Source organism: Clupea harengus, chromosome 22 (assembly GCF_900700415.2).
Source record: "Clupea harengus chromosome 22, Ch_v2.0.2, whole genome shotgun sequence".
NCBI lineage: Eukaryota > Metazoa > Chordata > Actinopteri > Clupeiformes > Clupeidae > Clupea > Clupea harengus.
Window position 1 is genome coordinate 5,416,831 of NC_045173.1, and position 26,197 is coordinate 5,443,027.

The 26,197-nt window shown below is 42.1% G+C and overlaps 1 protein-coding gene across 4 annotated transcripts in view; it reads right to left on the reverse strand.

Moving 5' to 3' along the window:
• ank2a (ankyrin 2a, neuronal) overlaps nucleotides 1-26,197 on the reverse strand; it is an 82,774-nt gene that overhangs the window by 37,810 nt on the left and 18,767 nt on the right. Inside the window, exons 6-41 of one of the 4 annotated variants that reach the window (XM_042702967.1) lie at nucleotides 25,869-26,054; nucleotides 25,445-25,468; nucleotides 24,829-24,837; nucleotides 24,179-24,277; nucleotides 23,713-23,811; nucleotides 23,235-23,333; nucleotides 22,454-22,651; nucleotides 22,181-22,279; nucleotides 21,851-21,949; nucleotides 21,552-21,650; nucleotides 21,021-21,218; nucleotides 20,758-20,856; nucleotides 20,449-20,547; nucleotides 19,911-20,108; nucleotides 19,393-19,491; nucleotides 18,954-19,052; nucleotides 18,604-18,702; nucleotides 18,375-18,473; nucleotides 17,201-17,273; nucleotides 16,940-16,993; nucleotides 16,056-16,182; nucleotides 15,549-15,627; nucleotides 15,337-15,440; nucleotides 14,921-14,956; nucleotides 13,830-14,054; nucleotides 13,331-13,429; nucleotides 11,742-11,896; nucleotides 11,232-11,443; nucleotides 10,802-11,009; nucleotides 10,619-10,715; nucleotides 10,184-10,412; nucleotides 9,807-9,932; nucleotides 9,569-9,691; nucleotides 9,439-9,471; nucleotides 9,189-9,210; nucleotides 981-7,832 (exon numbers count right to left, since the gene is read on the reverse strand). In XM_042702967.1, coding sequence (XP_042558901.1) covers nucleotides 981-7,832; nucleotides 9,189-9,210; nucleotides 9,439-9,471; nucleotides 9,569-9,691; nucleotides 9,807-9,932; nucleotides 10,184-10,412; nucleotides 10,619-10,715; nucleotides 10,802-11,009; nucleotides 11,232-11,443; nucleotides 11,742-11,896; nucleotides 13,331-13,429; nucleotides 13,830-14,054; nucleotides 14,921-14,956; nucleotides 15,337-15,440; nucleotides 15,549-15,627; nucleotides 16,056-16,182; nucleotides 16,940-16,993; nucleotides 17,201-17,273; nucleotides 18,375-18,473; nucleotides 18,604-18,702; nucleotides 18,954-19,052; nucleotides 19,393-19,491; nucleotides 19,911-20,108; nucleotides 20,449-20,547; nucleotides 20,758-20,856; nucleotides 21,021-21,218; nucleotides 21,552-21,650; nucleotides 21,851-21,949; nucleotides 22,181-22,279; nucleotides 22,454-22,651; nucleotides 23,235-23,333; nucleotides 23,713-23,811; nucleotides 24,179-24,277; nucleotides 24,829-24,837; nucleotides 25,445-25,468; nucleotides 25,869-26,054 — 10,855 coding nt within the window. The remainder of the gene's footprint in view (nucleotides 1-980; nucleotides 7,833-9,188; nucleotides 9,211-9,438; nucleotides 9,472-9,568; nucleotides 9,692-9,806; nucleotides 9,933-10,183; nucleotides 10,413-10,618; nucleotides 10,716-10,801; nucleotides 11,010-11,231; nucleotides 11,444-11,741; nucleotides 11,897-13,330; nucleotides 13,430-13,829; nucleotides 14,055-14,920; nucleotides 14,957-15,336; nucleotides 15,441-15,548; nucleotides 15,628-16,055; nucleotides 16,183-16,939; nucleotides 16,994-17,200; nucleotides 17,274-18,374; nucleotides 18,474-18,603; nucleotides 18,703-18,953; nucleotides 19,053-19,392; nucleotides 19,492-19,910; nucleotides 20,109-20,448; nucleotides 20,548-20,757; nucleotides 20,857-21,020; nucleotides 21,219-21,551; nucleotides 21,651-21,850; nucleotides 21,950-22,180; nucleotides 22,280-22,453; nucleotides 22,652-23,234; nucleotides 23,334-23,712; nucleotides 23,812-24,178; nucleotides 24,278-24,828; nucleotides 24,838-25,444; nucleotides 25,469-25,868; nucleotides 26,055-26,197) is intronic. The other 3 variants (XM_031560501.2, XM_031560504.2, XM_031560505.2) reach the window with 3 other exon arrangements.

The following is a 26,197-nucleotide window of genomic DNA, read 5'->3' on the forward strand; positions in this document are numbered from 1 at the left end:
TAATATGATGGTACATTCCCCATATGGAGGTTGCCTCTGAAATGGATCTGGCCCTGATTGGTTCCATACTTAGCTGTCTGAGTAGAACTATAATCTACTTATGTGATCTGATTGAAAAAAATAGACCTTTCTAATTCACTTCAGCTGCTATCTGAGTAGAACTATAATCAATCTACTTATGGGTTCTGATTAAAACGACTTTGTTAACATGACTTCTAATTCACATCAATTATGTTTCAAAATCTACTTATGTGTTCTGATTAAAATGACTGCGTTAACATGACTTTTCTAATTCACTCCAGTTATGTTTCGAAATCCTGGATTTATGCAACAGTGAAATATGGTAAACTAAAATAAAAGTTTAGAGATGTGGATATACATAAGGACCCACTAATCTTGAGACCTTAAACATGGAAGTGGTGCACTCATCATTTATAATTTGATCATTTTTATGTCATTTCTTTTTCCACTGTCCATGCATGGAACTCACACCTGTAAAAGGAGTGTAAAGTACCATGCTGAAACTAGCAACAGCATGTTATAAAAACTATGTTAGATTTTCATGTTTGGGTTAGAAAGACCTTCCATGCAAATGACTATGGAATTCAGTAATGCTTATAAAAATGGGTTATCACATGTTGAATTTGACGTATACAGTGCCACATGCAGAGTAGTTTTATTCTATTATCAGAGCATTTCTGACATTAAACTAAAAAGGGAGAGAGTCAATCTTGAGATTGGAAATGTACACAAAGATGGCTGGATGGAAAGGCAGCAGAAAAAAAGTGAGCTGATAACTGAACACACAGAAACACAGAGGACAACACAAGACAACAACACACAGCACAAAACAACACACAACACAGTGACAAAACAGAACAACAAAGAGGTGACGATGGACACTTAGGCAGGAAAAAGAGGTCTTTTGGTTGAGGGAAGTAGAGGAAAAAGAGAGGGGGACAGACCCATTGAGATGATACCTTGACATTGTTCTGAGGTAGCGCTGTCAGAGATGCGCTGCATCTGAGTCTCCACACAACTGTCCCAGTGGGGCCTTGACTCAAAGACATCATCTGTAATGGAGGAAGGCCGTACCCCTGGAACAGCTCTACTCTCTGCATCTGGAGCACAAGAGGCTCTCTCATTCTGTTTGGGGTCTCCAGAGCCAGGCAACTCTGAGTTGCAAGAGGTCTTACTGATGTGACGAGATGTAATGGTTTGTTCATGTGAGATACTGTGCTGGATTTTTTCAGTGTAAGAAGAATGTGAATGTCTGTGTTTACTTATGACTGGGAGTCTTGAGCTAGAGATCTTTGGTTTGGTCAAGGACTGACTCCTCTCTGAAAGACTACGGGTGTGTGTAGTAGATAAGAGATGCCCTGTGTGTTCATCACCAGCATCAGACTTTGAACGATGCTCCTGTAGAGGAGTCTCTGATTTTTTTGCAGAGCTTATGTCTGATTTCACTGAACCTGCTTTCACTGGAATCTTTGACTTGGATTTAATTTCTACTGAAAACACAGAGATGTCATCTTGAGGGGGATCTGAGATTTCAGATGCAGTGGATTCAGTGAGACTGGTGTGGCCCAGCACGTCGTAGGTTAGGGAGGGAATTTCAATAACGGATTGCGGCTCATCCTCATTAGAGGAGTCAGAGGATTCGGAATCCTGATCTGAGTACACAGACCGCGTGACAGTAGAGCTGGCTGTGTCCACATCCATTATAGTGGACACTGAGGTGTCAGGAGGTTCAAGGAAATCTCTCTCTTGGTGTGAATAGTTGGGGCTACCAGGATGAACGTCAAGTGAGTCAGACGGAGTGACATTTGAGAAGTTGGAGGTCTGCGGTGTAGAATCAAACTCTTCCTTTGTTTGATCCTCTGTTACTGAGTCTCTGTTGTCCATTTTAGAGTCTTCGCTTACATCCATATCACTTTTTTCTGTGTCCTCCTCCACAGCATCATCATTTAATGGGAAAAAAGCTCGCTCTTCAATCTCCTCTTCCAAGCTCCTCCTGGTCATATCAATAGCACCACCTCTGGTCATCTCAAAGAGCTTCCCCTCCTGGAAGAGGAATGGATTTGGAGTTCCCTCTTCTGTGGGCGTTCGGCCTGGTGTGGAATCTGGTGTTTGCCGCTGGGGCAGCTCTTCCAAGGGAAGACCAAAAACCCTGCTTTCTTCAGCTTCCACTCGTGCCTTAAAACTTTCATCATCTTCTAAATCAGCACTCCATGGGACCAGATCTCCTTTAATATCCTCAGGGATGCCCGTTGACAGTGTGTCATGATTGGCAGCCTGTGAAACCTGATAACTTACATCTCCCTCCTGAATGCATATTTTCGTGTTAAGATCTTCCTGAAGATTCTGTGTCACAGCTTGCGGACAGAGAGGGAGGTCAGCAGAGTGATCGTCTTGTTTTACAGATGATATCAAATGAGCTCCACTGCTATCATCTAAGACAACAGATACGGTATTATTGTCAGTGGCTGAGTAGCTGGACATTCCTTGTTTTCCTGCCTCTTCAGTAGAGGTAAGGCACTTCAACAGATCTGAACAATCCTCCTCACTCTCATCCACAAATGTTTGCATAGATATAATATCCTTTGTATAGTCCTCTCTGTGTTCAAAGGCATCTTTTTCCTGGTTTGTGGTCCCAGGTGAATCATCCTTTAAGACTCCTTGGAGTAGTTTAACCTCTTGAAGGCTATGGCTTTCAGGTTTGGGAGATGATGACAGCAATGGGTTTGGGTCAGCTGTGATATCAGAATGGTCTTCCCATGCCATCCAATCATCTTGGGCTTGTGATGGACTCTTGTGATCCTCTGACTCCTCTAGAGCAAACCTGACCTCCTTCTTACTTTTAACGTCCTTCTCCATTTCGTCAAATGTTTTGATTTTTGCTGCCATTTTAAACATTTCCTCTTCTGGAGTAAGCTGCTTCTGATCTGTTTCTGAGTTCTGTTGGTCCATATCTTTGTCCGCATTGTCTGAGGAGGAAGCAGATAGATTTGTGGACATTGGAAGGCACTGTTGGTGAGATGGAATGCCAAACTCAAAATCGCAATCTTCAGAGGAATAGGCTCTTTCAAAATCAACTTCTCTTTGAAAGTCAACTTCAATCCCTGATCCAGGACTGAGTGGACTGTCGGGAGACTGAGCAGCTTGCTTTGGTTCTGAGAAAAAATCTGCCCTCTCTCCTATCGGGCTTCCCTCCAGGGAGTCTGGACAGGGAGAGTCTTTGGTTGGACTTGGCTCAAGCGAGTCAGGAGATTTATGTGAAGAGCCATCCTCTATGACAGGACTGACCTCCAGGGAGTCCCTACGACATACACTGGCATTATCATCCATGACAACAGACCACAGAGCGTCTATGTTTGAAGGTCTGGATGGGGTATCTATTCCCTCTGTTCCAGAGCTTACAGTTATCTGTCTGTCTTGTATGGATACCTCGGACTCTGCTGAGAAAGAGGAGCCAAATGAGTCTCCAGTCATAAAATCTGAAGTTTTGGTAGGGCTTCTGGAATTACTTTGTACAGCATTATCATTCTCCTCCTGGGTGTTGGGGATTACTTGGGGAAGTTCAGAATATCCCTCATGTCTTTCTCCTTTATCTATACTTGTATAAGGTGTATCTCTTGATGAACTGGAGCCAACTTCATCTCCATCAAGCTCAGGACCAGCATCGAGATCCTTGCACTGAAACTCTTTTGAAATGATAATGGCTCTCTCCTCATCCAATTTAGAGGATAAATCTGTGTCAAATTCTACCTCAATACTACTCTCTCTTTGGTATTCAATCTGTGAATTATTAATCCCTGAGCAAAATATAAAGTTGTTGTCCACTGTGGTAGACGTCTGCCTGAAAATTTGGTACTCAGGATTGGCTTCTAATTCTGCTTTGATGTCAGCACTGAAGTCCTCAGAGGTTCTCCTGTCTGGGCTAATCTGAAACTCCTCTGATGACATTGGGTCTCGGCTCAGCCCTGGAGATAGAATATTGAACTGTCCAGAACTAGTTACCCTTTCCTCACCATTAATTACCCCTGACTCAGTCTCTGGCTTCTCTCTTTGAAATGTTTCTGACATCTCTGATTGATTGTCATTATCACTGATGGTTTTCGTTAGAACAACCTCCTCAAAACTTTCCTTAACAATCTCCTGACTTAACGAACGATCAGATACAGCAGGTATCTCCTCTAGGTACTGCTCTAGGTCTCCACTTAAATGTGAGACCATGCCAGATATGTCCTTCACCGAAGCTCTTGACGTGGAGAATTTTTTGTCAATTTTAACTTCTTGGAAGGCAGCTTCTTGTGACTGCTCTAGAACTGGATCCTTATTTGGTGAATCTTCTAAACTGCTCCAAGGCTTTTCGAAGTCTTCTGATTGTGTATAATCTGTACTTCTAACTCTACTTAACACAACCTCTTCCAACTTTTCCTCGAAAATCCCCTGATTTGCAGACTGATCATTCACAACTGGTATTTTCTCTAAGTACTGGTCCAGGTCTCCAGTAAGATGTGAGAGCATGCTAGACATGTCTTTCACTGGTGCTGATTGTTTATCATCTACAATGGTGACCTTTCTTAACATAACCTCTTCAAATGTCTCCTCTATAATGCCTTGACTTGCACAATGATCAGAGACAGCTGGTATTTTCTCTAAGTAAAGGTCAAGATTGCCAGTAAGATGCGAGACCATCCCAGACAAGTCTTTCACTGGGGCTGATGATGTGGGGGATGTCTCTCTAGCTATTTGAAACTCTTGGAGCAGAGGTTCCTGTATCTGATCTGATGTATTAGCCAAACTCTCATTCGGAAATGTGCCCTCAACCACATCACTTGCCTTTGCCTCTGAAAGCTCACCCTGACTGTTATCTTGTTTTCTCTCCTCTTTTGATGAAATATGAACAAGCTCATCTTTTGGAGAACTGCGACCAAACTCATCTGTTGGTGATGTTTCTAAACTATCCCCTGATCTCTCAAATTGACATGCATCTGATTCTTGATCGTCTGTGGTGATGACTCTACCCAACACAACTTCTTCAAATGTCTCCTCTATAATGCCTTGATTTGCAAAATCATCAGAGACAGCTGGTATTTTCTCTAAGTACAGGTCAAGATTGCCAGTAAGATGCGAGACCATCCCAGACAAGTCTTTCACTGGTGCTGATGATGTGGGGGATGTCTCTTTAGCTATTTGAAACTCTTGGAGCAGAGGTTCCTGTATCTGATCTGATGTATTAGCCAAACTCTCATTCTGAAATGTGCCCTCAACCACATCACTTGCCATTGCCTCTGAAAGCTCACCCTGACTGTTATCTTGTTTTCTCTCCTCTTTTGATGAAATATGAACAAGCTCATCTTTTGGTGAACTGCGACCAAACTCATCTGTTGGTGATGTTTCTAAACTATCCCCTGATCTCTCAAATTGACATGCATCTGATTCTTGATCGTCTCTGGTGATGACTCTACCCAACACAACTTCTTCAAATGTCTCCTCTATAATGCCTTGATTTGCAAAATCATCAGAGACAGCTGGTATTTTCTCTAAGTACAGGTCAAGATTGCCAGTAAGATGTGAGACCATCCCAGACAAGTCTTTCACTGGGGCTGATGATGTGGGGGATGTCTCACTAGCTATTTTAAACTCTTCATATAAAGGCTCCTGTATCTGATCTGAGGTATGCATCCATCTCTCATTCTGTGATGTGCCTTCAACCACATCACTTCTCATTGCCTCTGACACCTCAGACTGACTATCATCTCCTCTGACAACCCTGCTTAACACAACTTGTTCAAAGGTCTCCTGGACAATGTCTTTATCAGGAGAATGATCAGGTGCGGATGGTGATTTCTCTAGGTACTGATCAAGGTCCCCAGTCAGATGTGAGACCATTCCAGACATGTCTTTCACTGTTGTCTTTGACTCAGCGGGAGTGTTTCTGTCTACTCTGACCTCTTGCAGAATTGACTTCTGCAATTGTGGTGAACAAGGACTTAAATCTTCCTTCTCTGATTTCTCTGGTCTAATAACAGGTATGTTTTTTTCAACCTCCTCTGGAACACAAGGTTTTTCAGGTGTGCTGACACCTCTTCTTAAAATAACCTCTTCAAATCTTTCTTGGACAACCTCCTGATCTAATGAATGAGTTGTTGTTTGTATTTTTTCTAGATACTGGTCCAGGTCTTGAGTAAGATGAGAGGCCATTCTAAATTCTTCCACTTGTAATTTTAGTGGACTAGAAATAAGCGTGTCATTTTGAAAGTCTTCTGAAATTTCAGATTGTATTTCATCTTGGCAAATCACTTTCCTTACAATAGATTCTTCAAAAGTTTCCTGAACAATCTCTTGATCTGAAGATTCACTAGTAACTGCTGGAATTTCCTCCAGGTACTGCCCTAGGTCTTGCGTGAGATGTGAAATCATGCTGGACATGTTCACTGCTGTTCTTGAGTCAGGGTAAGTGTTACTGTCCACTTCAGCATCCTGCAAATTGATCTTGTAATCTGAACTTCGCGATGTATCTGAACTGATGCAAGGTTTATCAATCTGCAGTTTTTCTGGGATGTCAGTTTGATTTATGGCTGTTTTCTCAGAAATGCTCAGATCATGCCCAGGAGCAACTGTGTCAAGGCTATCCTCAATTTTGTCAGACTGAACAAAATCTGAACGGATGTCTTGCTGCCCAGAAATACATTTTGAGGTTATTTGGCTTGATTGACCATCGTCTTCATGATTTGCTTGAAAGATCACTGTGGTTGTTTTCATGGCTTTGTGCTCAAAAAGGCCAGATTTGCTTTTGGATGGGTCTTGGCCCTCCTGAAATGCTTTCATTAATTCCCTCACAGACATAGTTTCCTCCAGCCTCTCAGTCTGAGATCGGGGAGATTTGGGGGACTTTGGAGGAGGTTCTTCACTCTCTTTCAGATAAGACTTACTTTGAATACCAGTCACTTGTGGAGGCTTCCGCTTACGGCTTAATCCCTCCTCTTCTTCAACTTTATTTTGAAGTGCTTTTACCCTGTCTTTAATGGAGCCTATAGGTCTCTCCTCCACCAGAGGTGAGGCTGGGAATAGGCCTGTGGTGGATTCAGGTTCACCAAGAATGATGTCTCCATCCAGAGATTCCTCAGAGCTGAACCTCTGCAGTTCATCTTCTGAGCTTTCACCAGCACATTCCCTGTCCCTAATCTTTCGCCTAGCAGGCTTTTTGACTTTAGGAAGATGCCGCCTACCATCTCTGGTCGCCACAATCTCATTGGATTTATCCTGTGTAACTTCATGTTTTGAAAGATGATCGGACACCACAAGTGTGCTATTGAAATGCTGGTCAAGGTCTGCACTAAGATGAGTAGTTGCACTAGGCATGTCCTTCACTGATGTTGAAGATGTGGAGGTGTCTCTGAAAATTCGGATTTCCTGAGAGTCAGTGTTAGCTTTAGCCTGTGTGATTTCGGGTTCACTGAGAACTACCCATTCCCCCTTCTTGTTTTTTGACCATTGGGTGTCTCTCTCCTCTCCAGTTTCTGACAATGCTCCTCCTCGCAGTATTTCATCAACTTTTTCCAGATCCTCCTTTACTTTCCCCATGATTTCAAAAGGTTCTTCAGGATCTTCATGCACTTTTCTAATGGTCTGTGATTGCTTTGTGTCATCTAAAGAGTCAGGTTCTTCAGATAGGTCAGTTGTAAGGATAGCCGACACTTTGATGAGGTCTTGTTTCATGTCAGACACCTCTGAGAGAAGGTCTGGACTTGCTAATGTGGCTGGGTCATTCACCATGTGTGTTTGCAGGATGGATAATTCAGTTGACTCTGTTTCGTCATCATCTTTTTGATGACATAAAAATAAATTTAAAAAAGGAAAATGAAGGGGGGATAAGAAGAATCTCTGGTCAAGGCAGGAGAATAAGTATTTATCTTCAGTTGACAGGACAAGGAGGCTGGTTCACATGAAAATGACAGACATTACATTTGACTGATGGATCCAGGAGACTTTGAGGTTGGCACAGCAACAGCAAAGCAAAGCAAAAAGAAGATAAACCGTATGAAAATAGATGGCGAGGAAATAACTTGCTTAAACATGTTACATGTTGAACTGCATATTCCTCATATATGAAGAAGGGAGCGAGGAAACAAAAGTACAAAAGAGAATGTAAATAAAGTACAAACAGAGGGGTTAAACAAACAAATAATTAAAACAAGCAAACAAACAATAGAATACAAACCAAATGGACGACAGAAAGTGGAGATAAACCATCTCAAGATTGTCAAGTGACAAATCAGAACAGCAATTTCATTTTTTTAGTAAAAAATCATATCAGTTTGACATTTTTAGAAATTATATTTTTTTTCTGTTTGAATCCTCAGAGGCTATGGCAAAGAAAGTCTGAGATATAAATTGTTGTGAACTCTCATTCACTTGAGGACAAATGTAAATGAAAGAAAACATTCACTGAAATGATAACAATAATGGTGAACTGAATGAAAGAGTGAGATAAATACAAAGAAAACTCAAAGTTTGGGAAAATGCTTTCTTACAGCCAGAGGCAAGACCACAGGCACACATACTGTAGTCAGTAGATTACAGTTACAAACATATAAAATGTGAAAGTCAAGTTATTTCCATGCAAAACCAAAAGCTTGTGTTCATGCAATCCTAAACAAACCAAAAGCAAAGAACAGCAAGCAAAATGAAAAAGCAAAACCTAATTTTATCTGAAAATGATAAAATTGTCTACCATTATTTTTTAAAGTTGATATCCCCACATAATGGTACAGACTCAAATATTACTGTAAACCAAATTCAGGATGGATAGTCAAACCGTGCTAATACAACCCTAATGCTATGAATAATGTAGTGGTATGAGGAATGATATGGTTTAAAAATACAACAAAAGAGAATAGAAAAGATGAAATAGATGGAGACGGCAAAGTGATTATCAGCCATAGGTAGCATATCAGCTTGGGATCCATGTCCATGCTTTACTCTAAAGGCTCTGACTTAACTACTGAATCCATAAATCGGTTAAAAGGTACTGTTATGCAGAACAACATTTCTAAGCCTATATATCTACTGTATGATTAATACAGCCTTTACTATCAATATGCTTTAACAAGGTAAAACTATGCTAATTGCTCAGGTGGTAAAGTTAGTAAAGTTATTCCAAGATAAAAGTGTCTTACATTTCTCATGTGTCTTGTCACTCTGTAGGGAAGGGACAATTTAAAAAATTGTTATGATGATCAAACACAGTGTTACATACACCGTACATATACTATATTATTAACTAACAAATTAAGAATATTTACTGTTGTCTCTCTTTTATAGGCACATAATAATGCATTTAATGATAACTGTTAATGATAATGCTGATAAATAGAGTAAATAAATTAGATTTTTTATTTCATAATATTTGTAAAGAAATAAATGTACCTCCTCATCTGCATCCTGATCAGAATCAGAGTCCTAATTAGAAGACAAGATCAGTTAATTTAGTGCAGGACATGAACCAATCTATGTACTTATATATATATATACAATTCTAAAACCAATGAATTCTTACCTTTGAGTATGTGGGCAGAGTGATGTTCAGATTACAGATGGCATTGTGTGTAAGACTTCTGTACGTACGAGGCTCCTTTGTGAAAGACAATCTTCCACAAGGTTCTTGAGCGCTATCTCGAATCTGTTGATAAATCAAGTTTATATGTTGTGAACAGTCAGGAATGCAGAGGTAGTGGCATTCTAATAGAAACAGTCATATAACTTTGGAAAAAAGAATGCTTGAAAGTCCATCTCACCTTGATGAACAGTGCCAAGCGGTTCTCTTTGAAGGCAAAGAAGCTGAAGACATGATGTTGACCACTCTTGGTAAGAGGCACCAGGTTTCCAAAACAGTCAGCAAAGATTGGTTTCCCCTCTAAAACCTGAGAAACATACGACTGGAATTTACTTCACACCCACACACTCTATACTGTGAACTTTAGTGTAGACTGGGAGAGAGGCTCAGGGCAGCAAGGGTGCCCATCAGCATTACCCCCGTCACACTGTCCTCCCCTCAGCTCTTTCTCTTATGGCCTATTCCCTTTACTTGTGCAAACCAGTTGGTGAACTATGGTGCTTTCATGACCCACAGTGCTATGTTCATGGGTTCAGTGTAAACATTTTAGATGTGTACCTCAACATCTCGACTCCGTGCCACCTCTGTGAAGTTCTCCTGCTGCTCCAGTGTCTTGTCCATTTTGTCGTCTGTCATGCAGAAGCATCGTAACCGGGCTTCTATGGGGTCCAGTGTTTTGGCAAAGATAACAAACTTGGCCATGTATGGAACACAGATCATTTCCCGGTATATCTGGGTAGAGAAGTTCACAGACTCCTGGATCTGTCGGCAGTCAATCAACCAGAATCTGTGAGGCGGGAGAGACAAGACCATTAAACGCAAATCTAATTTACAGTCTAAAATTCACTGTCTTTATTACTTTGTAAAATAATACAAAAAGACAGATTTACTGCTGAAATAATTATACAATGCTCTACTAATTTGTGAAAGTTGACCACATTTCCTTGTCAGCCTTTTCCATGTCCTACTGTTAGAATCCTCATTAATGCTTACCTGGCTGACACATTAGTGGTAAAGGACACACACTGGTTGATAAAGGTCAGAGGAGTGGATCCTGTGATATCTTCCCACTGAGCTGGAGTGGTACCTCCTGGAAAAGATTGAGGCGATAATTACAAAAATCTGTTTCTTACACTTTCTTTTTTTATGAGGTTTGTTGGACAGCACTTGACTTGCCTGTGATGCTACACAAAAGTCTGAGGGTAGGCGTATCTCCCCCAAACACACAGTCGGTTCCGTCGCTTGTTGAGCTCTTGGGAATTGGGATTGTCATAGTGATTGGCTTGTGGAACTTCCTCCTCCTTGGCTCCAAGGTTACAATAGGACTGAAAGTTGCTTTGTTACCCAGTATCCTCCTCACTAAGTCAGCATGGACTGGTTGGGCCTGTACGAGTGGTTGTAGAAAATTAATCAAGCCTTTCAAATTATAAAAAAAAATATTACTGGTCTTTATATCTAGACTGTCAACACACATCATAATTATCTAAGCCAAGTCAAGAAATTGATTAATTTACCAAAACACTTGTTGGTTTGTGGTATTACACAATCAGAGTTCCCCAACTCCACCTTTTACTCCACTAACTGTTCTGAATGTGCTCTAAGGTACCTGGAGTCCGACACGGATCCGTTTGGTGAGGGCACCCTCAGGGAAGACTGCCTGGACCTGGGGCACTAAGGTGCTACTGAGCAGCCCTCCCTCTGGGCCAATTAGGTGGCTGTCCTGCTTGATGCGGGAGACCACCGCAAAGTACTGTGGGAAGTCTCGTGTGATGATGCGACAAATCCGCTTCTTCTCAAGCTCCTCAGGAGAGTCCAGCTCTGTTTCAATACATAAGAATTCCAAAATCACACCACTGTTTTTATACCTCCCCTTGCCTGTGGGGATTATACAGTCACCTAGGGGAAATGAATTGCATGTTCTATGTTAATCTTAAAGGAAGTGACGCGTCACTATGGTGATTCCTAGCAGAACTGATCATGTGAAGTGAAGGGAATATATTTGCCATGGGTTACAGATCTCAAGTGCAACCGGAAATATGCAGAATAATTGTAAATTGTAAATCCGACTTTGACTGATAGCAGTGCTGGGCTGACAGCGCCATGTGTCCTGTCTCACCCTCGTCCATGCCGTTGAGGATCTGGTTGAGCTCCTCCTCGGTGTGCTCACAATGGTGCTCCCTCCAGCTCTCTCCGGTCTCACTGCGCAGGATCACCAACTCCCGCTCGGTTCCCCGCAGGGCTGCAAAGTGGGGAATCTCCACTATCACAGGCCTAGGTCACCACACGGAGGTCAAAGTCAGCAGGTGTATATGGGGGAATGTGTGCATCAATGTGTACATATACAGTGCCGCTGCTAGCCATTTTGGTGCCCTAAGCATAACTCCTTTATGATGCCCCCCGCCCCCCCCCCCCCCCGAGAAAAAAAAACGTTTGTTTCTGCCAGTTTAACATTTTATTAAAACGACAAAGAACAACATCCTCAACCCCAAATGAGGGACACTTTCTTCCAGGTGTGCGAGCGCGCCAACAGCTGACCAACAATAATGGAAATCGCAAGGTTTCATTAGCCATACCATAAACCTATTAATTTCAGTGTAATTTTGGCAAACCCCTACTGTACTTGCTTGGATGTATTGTTCATAGTAATAGTCATGACAATTATTACAAGTTTCTCTCAAATTTAATTTTGTTTTCTTGAAATATCATTAGACCAAGGCTGTCCAATTTGGGGCCCGTGCTCGATTTTTTTTAGCCCGCGCTCCCATTAGAATCAGAGTCAGAACGTCATTCGTAGCATTTCGAACAGGGCCTCTGTCTCAGCGTCCTATGTAACTCAGACTGGTTGCAGTTCACTGCCTGGCCACAGTTTTTACATTGTTTTAGATGGGTCAAGGGGGCGTGCTATTTACCTCTTGTCAGATCCATAACTTTGCAGCTAAAGTTGTGATTCCTGGTTGCTATGGTTATCTAGCTAAGGAAACTTTTAATAACAAACGATTTAAATGGAAGATTTCCGTTTGCATGAAATGATAGCTAGTTATCTAGCTACGGTTATAGTCTCCTCGATTTAACTTCTACACCACCGTAACTTTTTTGGAGCAGTTAAATATATCTCTTGTTCTGCCTGTTTTGTGATAAACATGCCTACACGGTGCCTAATATTTCTATATGAAATAATATCGGCATTATAATTATTATAACTATGATAATTTTTCAGTTGCCTATTTTTTGGTGCCCCCACAGGAGTTTGTGCCCTACGCACAGCGCGTAGTGCGCGTTATGGGAGCGGCGGCACTGTACATATATCACAGTAAGGTTTTCAGGATATCAGTGTCAGCTTGGATTGATTGACAGTTCACTGACAGTTGACTCAGATGGAAACATAATGTCTGCTGCACAGAGAGAAAAACAAAATAATAGATACAAGGTAGTACACTTCATCATGCAAAATTAAATGAATCTATATTCACATGCGCAATCATATCTCCAAATAAAAGGGGAACTCATCTGATCAATCTGGTGTTTTGTGTAAAAAATGTTTACAAAAAAGAATTATGCAGCTTTACAGATGATGGGGTCAAAGGTCAAATCAAGACAGGACATCACTATAAAAGGGCAGCGTCCAGGAGAGAAGAGGGGTTGCGGGGGGGGGGTGGAGGGAGTGGAGACCAAGAGCCAGCAGACGTCTGTAAACGTCAGTCCTACCCGAGGAATTTTGTTCCAGGTGGGCCCAGTTGAAGAATTCGGCTGACCAGACTCTCTCCCTCATTGAGAGGGGGAGGGGCGGTAGGGAGGTGAAGTTTACTGATCCCAGTGCAGCATGGCAGAGAGAGAAGAGCGTGATGCTCAAGTCTTTACCATCAAAGAGCCACACAGACCAGACAGAGGATGGGAGGCCAATATCTCTTTATTCTCATGTTCATACTGCACTACCTAATTACTATCCATAATTATTCATCTTTCGCTCTGTGTTAAGTCCATTACTTGCAGTTAAACTACAATTACCCTAAAACGAATTCAAAACACATCAGGTCACATAAGAGAGACTACTCAAAATTCCTGTAAGAATTAAATGAAATGAATCTCTTTATTTCTACATCTAAAAGGAATTCAACTTCACTTCTTCTGTTTATTTTCTTCCTTTTAACCTGTTAAGCCTGTCACTCCTACAGTCCCCAATCTGCAGATGGCTGTTTTTTCTTACCCAAGAAACTGTGCTCCGGTGGGGCCGACTTCTATGATCCTGCCGGCCAGGCCTTCCCCCTCCACCATGGGTGGCATAGAGGCCAGCCGGTGCCTCTTGACCAGACGGCAGGTGACTCGGGTGGGGGCAGAGCACTTCTGGGGGGGTATGAGGATGCGCAGGCCGTTATGGCGACAGCCACGCATAGTCCCACCCCTGGCATCGACCATGAAACTGACCAGGAAGCTATTATGAAAGGAATACAAAGGAAGGTAAAACAGACACAGAAAGAGAGATAGAGAGGGAGAGAGGGAGGGAGAGAGAAAGAGAGAAGGCTTCAATAGTAAAAGTGTTTTTTTTTCTCTCTCTTCTTCAACAACTCATTTAGTTAAAACTCTTTCACCTCTTTCTCTCAGGCATATAACACACATAAACACAGAGGTCAGACTGCACATATACTTCACCACTCACACAGTATAAAAGGTTTCACACAGGGGAAATGCTGTATGGGACGTGTCATCTTTCCCCTCAACACTATATATATATATATACATATATATATATATATATATATATATATATATATATTTATACTGTATATATTTACTATATATATTTATAACTCCCTCTTAGGAATAAACTCCAGCATGCTGCTACTATGTCTGACCTAGTCACTCTATGCTCAGTGTGTTAAAAGGCATTCCTCTGCATGCCATAGTAAAGAGACCATAGGAAGAGATCCTTAGCATCATGTGGTCAACATGCTCTGGCACAGCATACTGAAGTCATATATAATACATACTGTGTAGGCGGACAGAATCATGTATAAAACATATTATTGTGTATTTAACATATTTTAAGCATGCATACAGTTAAAAGCATGTATACTGAACCATGCTGATCCCAAATAATTGTAATGTATGCTGTACCTTGGATGGGATAAGATTAAAACAAGGTGTTAGAACAAGCCATGCAAAATAAGGAAAGGAGTAACAGTAAGAGAGAGGTGAAAAGGGAGGACAATACATAAAGAAAGAAGGTTAGAGAGAGAAAGATAGAAAGAGAGAGAGAGAGAGAGAGAGAGAGAGTGTCTCCAGGGGCCAGAAGATCACCTGCTGTTGTCATGGTCAAGGAATGGAGATGACTGGCTGGAAGCAGAATTTCAAAAAGCAAAGAGAGGGAGAGAGAAAAGAGAGAGAAGGAGGAGGGGGAGGAGGAGGAGGAGGAGGAGGAGGGGGAAGAAGGAAAAATAGAAACGAGTGTATAAGGGACACACAAGGGTTATGAGAGTGAGGGGAGACAGAGGGAGCGAAAGGAAGACACCAAAGGATGAGAAAGTAAGCTTTAGAAAATAAAAATGATAAACAATGATAAATGAATCATCATACTATTGTGCATGAGTGTTCAGCAATCAGCTATCAAAACTTCTACTATTCAACATTCATGAGAGAATTTCAAAATGTTATGAACGTTTAACAGTAGCATTGCATATTGTGTGTGTGTGTGTGTGTGTGTGTGTGTGTCATACCCAGAATGCAGCAGGGTATTGGTCAGTAACACGTTGTCCAGGTGTTCCGCCCCCCAGCTCAGTCGATATGAGTCCTTCTCATGCTGTCTGGAGAGGGACGCCACCTGAGGCACAGACACAGACTCATGCATACTACGCCACACATACATGCTCACTATAGAGGTCAACATTGGATAAAAACTCAATTTATATGCAAAAATATGTCAATGTACCTGATGACTGGTAAACACTTCTTCAATGAAAACACCGTCTCTGTTATGATATCCTGGGTGTGGGGGGGTCCCATGACCCCTACAGTGAAGACGAGATATGAACAAACAGGTATCGATCGACAAACAGGTATCGATCGATAAACAGGTATCGATCGATAAACAGGTATCGATCCACAAACAGGTATCGATCGATAAACAGGTATCGATCAACAAACAGGTATCGATCGATAAACAGGTATCGATCGACAAACAGGTATCGATCGATAAACAGCAGCACAATATCTATGCTGTTCAATGTGGTAGGCTATGTCTGTCACGGATTAATTGATGTTATTAGTACATGTTGTCATTTCTACATAAAAGGTTTTAAGTCAGGGACAGTAACATTACATGTTATCTGTGATACAAACTGACAGCCCTGTCATCAACCCTGTCACCCTGTTTGGTGCAGAGATAGCGAACAGAATGAACTCATGCAGACATCTGATCAATGGAACTTTGATGTACCTGTCCAGGTTGTGACTCAGATAGGTCATCCCATCCAAGTATTGCCCAGGCAGGGAGTCGTCTCCCAGCTCTCGCAGGTCCTCTGCCCTTAGGTACTCTCCCCCGTCTCCTGTCATGGTATCTTCACCTGTAGAGAGGGACGGGCTAGTGTCTCAGTGTCTCAAAACTCGATATGTCCCAGTAAGACATTTGATCCTTTTAAAACGTTAATACTCAACCTCACTGAGACACATTGCTATAGTTATCAACAGGACAGCAAACAAGGGACCAATGTCAGCTTCAAGGCAGAGTGGCATACACAGCATCTGGCTGCTGCCCACTGCTGATCATGATTTCATATTCAAAAAGTTTGAAAATTGTAGTGCAAAAGGTTATGGTTAGTATCTCACACACACACTTATCACATCAATTGTTATTAATACCACTGATGCATACTAGTAAACAATACCTTGGATGAGTAAAAATATGTACATTACAGCCAAAATTATGATTGTCGTTATCACTCAAGGTTGATGTTACACTGATTGTCTACCCATAAAAGCAGGAATTGTATGCTTGCATATAAAGACTTTTGGTGAACACACACAAACCATGCTGTTAGACGGCTAAAGCTAGAGTCTAAGGTCCCACACCAAGCTTGCTATAACCAGACATGTCAAAGGGCAACACAAGCCCTCATATCACCTTTAAAACAGAACCGACAGAACTCATTCCTGCTTTAACATGCCTGAAAGAGGATGACACCTCAGGCTCCTGGCCTCAGTGCTTAACATTCCACTGCTTATGGTAGATCACATTAAGGAGATATTGTCTAGAAATGTCACTGAAAGGTCCCTTCCAGAAGTAATGCAAGTTCTGTCAATTCTATTTTGGCAACCAGGTACCTTCCAATTCCACTGAGACGTCTGAATAAGGGTCCTCTTCAATCTGTTGCAAGGCTACACAACACACAGCCACTAAGCACCAGTGGGCAAAATTCTTGAAAAACTACATGGCCCATAATTCACCACACCATTCCCCATTGTCTGCCTGCCATTTTTATGTGACAGGTCCTCTCACACAAACATACATACCCACGTTACATTATGTTACAGACTTGTGAACTGCTGCAGTTAATCATGCACTGATGGATAGGATTCACTTACCCTCCTCATCAGAAACATCCAAGACTTCAGTCATTGTCTCCGGAACATTCAGCTTATGTTTCTCAGTAACGGTCTATGATTGGGACATTAACAGACAACAAAATATCCGAGTTGAAAAGAAACCCACATGGAAATGGCGCTTTCCCAAAGGCACTAATAACTGCCAAGGCTGCCATTAAACCACAGTAAAAAAAAAACTCTGGATGCCTCTGGATGCCTCTGTGTCAAACAACAACCTTTTAAAGATAAAATAACTGAGAACGTTGTTTCCAAGCAATTTTTCTTTAACTCAAGAGGTCATTAAAGACATTAAAGATTTCAGACAGAGGGTGAATAGAGATGTACTATTCTAGTAGACCCCAAAATAAAATTACAAACATTGGAAATGGATGGAAATAGATCCTGTTTAAAAATATAGCCAGAATCGATTATTCAGTGTCCCAAAAAGACCAAGAGAAGCTCATCCATGCTTTTATTTCCAGTGGGGTGGACTACTGTAATGGTATCTTAACTGGTCTGCCCAAAATGCCATTTAGCACCTGCAGCTCATTCCAAATGCTGCTGATTGAGAGAACAGAGCACATTACTCTACTTCTAAAATCTTTACACTGGCTTCCAGTATAGTGACATAATCAATTTTAAAGTGCTGCTACTAGTTTATAAATCACTGAATGGTTCAGGGCCAGAATACATCTCTGATATGTTTAAAGAATATAAACCAAGTGAGGCTCTTAGATCCATGGACTCAGGTCAGCTAGTGGAGCCCAGAGTTGAAACTAAACATGCATTAGCTGCATGCATGCAACTGGCACAAAATGTAGCAATCCAGGTTAAAAACATTTCTCATTTCATGCGGCTATGTTTGAGCTCTAAGATTTGCACTCTAGCAGTAACTATTCTTACTGCATTTTACTTGTAATTATACTACTCATCTTTTAATTATGGTACTCATATTTGAATTGCTATTTTATATACTTTGTACTTATATTTATATATATGCTCATATTTTTATCTTTCAGTGTTTTTAACTCCTTGTGTGGTTGCTCCTTGCTTGTATGTGTCAAGCACTCCGATTTTCCTCTATTTGAGTATGAAATGTGCTATACAAATAAATATCCCTTGCACACATTGGGCATATGTGCTACAATAATTCAAGAGACATCAGGTCACTTACTGTAGTGGTGGTGATAATTTCCTCTGTGACTACTTTCAGTGTGTCCACTACTGAGATGTAGCCAAGGCGTTTGGCAATGGACAGAGCAGTGTTTCCATTCTATGCAGGAATAAAAGATAAGAAGAACCTCATCACAACTATAATGACCACTTAGCAAGATCATCAACATCATCCTAATCAATATACTGTATGATAGATGCATGGGCATAGACTGGCATAAATGTATTACCACAGTGGTGGCATTGGGTTTGGCTCCATGTTGTAGCAGCACATTGATAACATGTGTGTTCCCTTGTTGAGCTGCTTGATGAAGAGGTGTGTAGCCACTCTGGAAAGGACAGATATCAGCATTTTAAATATTTCATTTTTGATTGATTGATTGATTGATTGATTGATTGATTGATTGATTGATTTTACATGAAATATAGAATATACTTGTGGTGAGCCAACAGATATGAAAGTCGTCAGGGATTAAATAAAATGGTCTGACACTTATTTCCATCATGTCCATAGTCAATTCACTGTTGATAATAGTCATCTATTCCTTGAAATGTCATAAAGTCCTTTGGAAAGATTTACCTTTGTTTTGGCATTGACACTGGCACCTTGCTGCACGAGGAAGTTTACCATTTTGACATTTCCATAGTGACAGGCTACAATAAGTGGGGTGTAGCCAAGCTGTGGGAAAGAGACATAAATGTAACCAGGGCAATGAAGACCATGTTATGAAACCAACATTTAACAACAAGATGTGACCCCTGGAGTGTGAGGCTCCTCTGAACCCAATGCAGGTCTACATTATGATAAATCATTGCTATGTGGCACCAAAATAATAAACATGCTCTGCCACAGGAGTGAATGGTTAGAGATCTGACTCATGAGGCTGTTTAAAGAGTGAATGGTTTAAGATCAGACTTGTGAGGCTGTTTAAAGAGTGAATGGTTTAAGATCAGACTTGTGAGGCTGTGTAAAGAGTGAATGGTTTAAGATCTGGCTCATGAGGCTGTGCTTCTCTTACCTTTGTCTGATGATCGAGGTTAGCGTTATTCTTGGCCAGTGTCTCTGCAGCACTCACTCTGTCCTCCTGTGCTGCGAGGTGCAGTGATGTCAGTCCACTCTGTGACACAGAACAGTGAGACTCAGTACATATCTAAAGGTCCCACTATTATAAAGCACAATAAGTTTCATTGATCAAAAAACCAGTGAACAATACTCGTATCCTAGCCTACTGAAGGATATGATTGCATGGTTGGAATAGGTTTGACTGACATGTAATGATAATGATACAGTTCAGAAATGATAACACTGTATTATGGGGCTTTCCTTTAAGTATTGATTTCCTCTCTTACAGATGTAAGAGATATAAATGCTTTGAGATATAAATGCACTAAAAGGGCTCCCAACAGTACTCCTTCCTTATTGTGCACAGAGGTTGTTTTCACATTAAACTACCTACATCAATGTCTGACCATACTATAATCTTACTCTTCTAATAGCACCTTCTTTTAGTATAGCAGCCACTCCTAATAGTCTCACCTTAGTTGAGGCGTTGACCACAGCACCCTTCCCCAGCAGTAGAGTGGCCATCTCACTGTGGCCCTCCTGAGAAGCCAGGTGCAGAGGGCTGACTCCTTGCTTGGTGAGCACGTTGGTCTCAGCGCCATACTGCATCAGTGCTGAGGCAATGGCTGTCTGGTTCTTCTTCGCTGCGATGTGGAGGGGGGTATAGCCGTTCTATCCCGAGTAGACAAAATGGACAGAGCATTAGGAAGTACGCAGACAGACATTACGGTTAACCGACATGATTTCATTTACTATTTTTTATTTCTTATTTGGAGCTTTTAGGGATTCTATTCAGACACTTTAGAACTGTTCAAGGACAACAACACTCTCCTCATGGCTCTCAGGCACTTTTATGTGAAAATATCTCTGTTGTTTTGGCAGCTGTTCTGACTTTGGAGCTCACTCTCTTCTTACTGTATATTTGTTTTATACTACACCAGTTTTGAAATGATCTGAAAAGTTGTATTATGATGGTGTCTGTGTCGTTGACTGGAAAAGTGCTCTGTCTGACCTTGGCTGTGGCATGAGGGGAGGCTTCTTTCTCCAGGAGCAGGAGTGCCACCTCCTGGTTGTCATAGTGCGCTGCTACATGGAGTGGAGTCAGTCCATTCTGGGAAAAGAACCAGATATTAGGGAAATTTTTTGACATTATCACTGAAAATAATGACACTATCATTACAAAAGGTGTGTGTTTCAAGCTGGCAGTAATTTAGAATTTGGAAAGGCAGCTGTGCGATATAATTGACAGCTTGCATTTTTGTACAAATGGTTATGAAAATCTGAAGTGGTGTCATAACTCAGTCATGACATTGACCCACACCTTTCCAGCATCATCAGGAAGTGCATGACGCTTCAGGAGGAGTTTTGCCACATCCAGGCTTCCATACTTAGCAGCTACATGTAAAGGAGTAAATCCTTTCTGTAGAGGGAGAGATGAAAAGTCATTCAAACACTGATAAAAAACCACGGGTTTTGTATTGTATCTGTGCACAACTTTAAGCAAACTGTATGTGTATGTACTCTGTGTAAGTATGCATGTCTGTGTGTTTTCATCTGCACAGTCACTGAATGTTTTTCTCCAACCTTGGTGGCCAGAGAGTGTGAGGCTCCGGCCTCTAGCAGCACTGCAGCTGTCTCCAGCTGGCCCTCCCTGGCAGAGATGTGGAGGGGGGTGTAGCCGTTTGTGGTGGCTGCGTCTGGGTGAGCCATGTGTTGCAGCAGCAGCTGAACTAACTCAGTCTTCCCCAAACGAGACGCGATATGCAGAGGCGTCTGATCCTCCTGCACAGCAAGACAGCTCATCAGTAAATCATGATTATATCTTTTAATTTAGCATGGAAAGAAATGTAAATGTGAAAATGTCCATATTTGAAGTGACATGTTTCAAATTAAAGCAATTACATATTTTACATTAACCTTTTCATGTTAATGATTGATATAATTATAATCAATCATATTCTGAAATTAATATAATTGTAATTTTGTCATTTATTTCAAATAGTTCTTGTGTTTTCTATGTTTTCTTTGGACAGTATTACAGTTCTTTATTGACAACTGCCTTGTGTCCAGAGGCTATATTTGGGTGTGTTATCAGGGCTGGTGTGGCTGTCTTACTCTGGCCATGGCATCCACCAGCGCCCCATTCCTCAGGAGACAGCGCACCACCTCCGTCTGACCAGCTCGCGCAGCCATGTGGAGGGCTGACTCTCCCCGCTGCACACACACACACACACACACACACACACACACACACACACACACACACACACACACACACACACACACAGACACACAAACTAAGTTAGCATTCAACAACAGACAATGTCTTTACTTTAAAATGGAAAATGCATTATCCATTATTTTTTATGCCCAAAATGTTCAGTGAGCACGTATGTTGCATGGCCAACACTTACAATATTGCGGACATCAGGAGAGGCTCCATTTTGGAGTAGCAGCAGAACAATGTTGAGGTGGCCCATGAAGGCAGAAACGTGGATGGGAGTAAGACCCGACTGAGGAGAGAGAAAGAGAGAAGAGAGGGCAGAGAATGAGAGCAAACACCATTTAGAATAGGGGCACAGAGGGCATGTTTTCAGAACATTTAGAAACATTTTTAAAAAGGTGAAAATTCAATTTGAAATAAATTATGATAGGCTGCATTAAGGAACGTTAAAAGCCATTTCCCACCACAACAACCCATACTGGTGAATATGTGTGATAATGAGTCTCATCTGAGGGCCCACCTCAGTGATGGCCTGGATGGAGGCTCCGTACTTCACCAGCAACTCCATCACCTTCACCCTGTTCTTCTTACAGGCGATGTGCAGTGGGGTGAAACCGTTCTGATCAATATGCAAACACAAAGGTGGGTGTACATTAATCAAACGCTGTCGACAGGATGTGGCCTGATCCTGAGCACTCTGACATTCTGGTTTCCTATCTGAGAAACCAGCCCAGACTGGAATTAGATTCATTTTTCATAACCTGTGATAGCTCTTGGCATGTGAGGTGCATACCAGTGCCCGGGTGTTTGGATTGGCCCTCTTGTCCAGCAGCAGCTTGGTGACCCTGTAGTGGCCACAGTGGGCAGCGACATGGAGGGCAGTCAGATAGTCCAGGGTCACATCATCAACAGGCGCCTTGTGCTGCAGCAGGTGCTTGACACATTCCACGTGGTCTCCCTGAGCGGACATGTGCAGTGGGGACAGTCCGTTCTGCATATGTGTGTGTGTGTGTGAGTGAGTGAGTGAGTGAGTGGTGTGAAAAAAGACAGTCAGAGAGAGAGAGAGAGAGAGAGAGAAAGAGAAAGAGGAAGAGAGAGTGATAGAGAATTATAGTAGGGATTATTGATGTCAAAGGCACAGCTCACTAAAAATGCTTTGGCATTTTATTTAACTCATGCAGTGAGTTTGTGTGTGTACTGTATGTGTGTGTGTGTGTATGTGTGTGTGTGTGTGTGTGCACTGTGTGCGTGTGTGTATGTGCGTGTGTGCACTGTATGTGTGTATGTGTCAGCGTGTGTGTGTACTTTATGTGTGCGTTTGTGTGTGTATGTGCGTGTGTGTACTGCATGTGTGTTTACGTGTGTATGTGTACTGTGTGTGTGTATGTGTGTACGTGTGAATTGTATGTGTGCGTGTGTGTACTGTATGTGTGTGTATGTTGGTCTGTGTACTGTATGTGTGTGTATGTGCGTGTGTGTACTGTGTGTGTGTACTGTATGTGTGGATGGATATGTGTGGGTGTGTGTACTGTGTGTGTGTACTGTGTGTGTGTACTGTATGTATGTGTGTGTACCTTGGTCCTGGCCAGTATGGGTGCTCCTCTCTCCAGAAGTAGCTCCACAGCAGGGTCATGCCCACTCCTGGCTGCACAGTGTAGTGGGGTGAGGCCATCCTGTGAGACACACACACACACACACACACACACACACACAACCACACACACACACACACACACACACACACACACACACACACACAGAGACACACACACAGAGACACACACACACACACACACACACACACACACACACTCACATGGAATGAATCTCTTTCATTTAAGTTATACAATTCTTCCTACCGCACAAGTGCATCATAATGATGGCCTCTGATGCACTTACAGCAAAACTGTGGCGGACAGGTCATGTCTATGTTGTGGTATAAACACTGCCAGTGGGCCTTTGAGCAACACTGCAATGTTAGAAGGGTATTCTTCTCACACTAACAGGGATCCTCCTAAGGGAGCAGTCTCTGAATTAATCACTTTCACCTACCCTTGTCTTAGCATCGATCTGGGATCCTCGGTCTAGCAGGAGGGCAATCATGTTGGTGTTCCCTCGCTTGGAGGCCACATGAAGAGGAGTTATCCCATTCTAGAAGGAACCAAGATGGATGGGGTCAGAATTCTAAATGCTTAAATCCAAAACAAACAGTAAATTCATATTTATATATTGTGCATTTTTATGAACACACAATTCATTAGTATAGCTGTTAGCTCTGCCTTGAGAACCATGACAAAAGCAGTCCTTTGGATGACAGATGGCCAAACGTTTAGGAACAGTTAGTCTGTAGTTGTTTATAAGCCAATGTGCTGACTTGAAAGTTCAAGGTACTGGGGCACCTAGTTCTACTCGGAAATAGCTGAAGTGAGGTCCTGCAAGGGCACCACTGAATCAATGGCTTAAATGCACTCAGAGGGACACAGAGTGCATTCTGATTGGTTAAGGCTGGGCTCCGTACCCTGGCCGTGAAGTCAACCCCAGCCCCTCTGTTCAGCAGCAGGGTGGACACATTCACATTGCCATAGTGCGCAGCGATGTGCAGCGGGGTGAACCCACTCTGTTAGAGGGGAGAAAGGCAAAGGGTAGAGGGGGGGGGGGGAGTAGAGAGCACACATGAAGAGAAGAGAGATGAAAGAGAGCAAGGGAGGTACGTGAAAGAGTGAACCAGGAAGGCAGGGAGAGAGAGAGAGAGAAGGCAAAAAGATTTAGGATCTTTTTCAAACAGTTGCATTAATAAATAACTCCTCTAACATGCAGCATTCCATTCCAGAGTTACAGAAATAAAATAATTGCAAGGCATGAAAAAAAGGACTGAAGAAACTTGTCCAAAATAATGTTTGGTCATAAGTATATAATAACACACCCATGCATCAAATTAACCAAAAAAAAATGTTGGAAAATCCAAGACAGTTATCAATGGAAAATTAGTAATAAGAGATAAGGAAAAACTGAAACACAATGGAGTTTTCTGAAAGAAATACAAGTAGCCACTACTCACTACGGTTATCAGCTTCATAGTACAAATGGACATTTACATATGAACTTTAGATGGACATATATAAAGGTCTGCTAAGGAGAGCAGGTCGAACAGCACTGTTCTTGCCTTACCTTTCCATTCTGAGAGACATGGTGCAATTTGAGAGACAGGATTTAGGAAATGATGCAGTGTATTGTGACTGAGACTTACTACACATATACTGATATTTACAGGGAACAGAACAAGGGTGCTGGGTACAGTGATGATTGGCATGCAGAGCTGGGGTAAGTTACATTTCCTCCCACTGTTTTGCTCCTAGGCATTTATTTAACAGTTACAGAAAACAAAATTGTCAAATTGTCTAAAACACATTCAAATCAAAACATACAGTATATCTACACTATTCTGAAACTGAGAGGAATCCTGAAACAAACCAATGGATAAAAACCTGTAAAAACCAAAACCCAGGTAAAAAAATCAATTATCAAACTTAAATGGAAACTGAGGCAAAACATTCACCAAAAACTATCCATTTTGAAATAAGAGCAGTCCACCATGCCTTTACCAGGCTGAACACTGACAACAGACCATGAGAACAGAAGGACATACACTAGTGCTTCAACTCCCCTCATGCAGTGACCGACAGAACACAGACACCCCGAGCAGTAAATGACCCATACGAGCAACAACATGAAATAATACAGTGAGTTGAAAAAATCCAGAGATGAACTGAATGTGTCTCAATACCTCTGTTGTCCTATTGACCATCATCTGGGAGCGGGCGGCACAAGGAAGAGCAACAGAACATTTCAACTACTCCCAAAAAGCAAGAGCTTTGTGAAGGTCATACCCACAAATATTCTTGACATTTTAACCAATAACACAAAACAAGGGCTTTGTTTTTTTTTGGCAAATTAAGAATCCACCCCTACTGCTAGTGAACAATACTAAGTCTAGCCACCAAAACTAGAGCTACTTAACTTACAGTTAGCTGTATAAAAATGTGTCTGTTATGCATTGTATTCATTCGCCATGTCCGGCCTCCATATCATCACCTCCATATCGTCTCCTTCATCTTCCCCTATCTTTACTTCTTATGTCTCTCCCCTGCAGTTCCCACTCGCACACACTGCCCCCCTCCTGCCCCCCTGCTGTCCGGCGCTTCTCTCACCTTTGACTGGACGTCGGCATTGTGGTCGTTCTGCAGGAGCAGGGCAGCAGATTTGGTGTCATCCTTGCGGGCGGCGATGTGGAGGGCGGGCAGCCGCACTTTCCCCTTGGTGTCGTGCTCCAGGAGGAGGGACACCACCTGGTTGTGGCCCTGCTGCAGAGCGATGGCCAGGGGAGTGAAGCCGTCCTAGGGGACAGAGACAGGGACAGAGACAGAGACAGAGACAGGGACAGAGACAGAGACAGAGACAGAGACAGAGACAGAGACAGAGACAGAGACAGAGACAGAGACAGAGACAGAGACAGGGACAGGGGAAAGCCATAAGCACT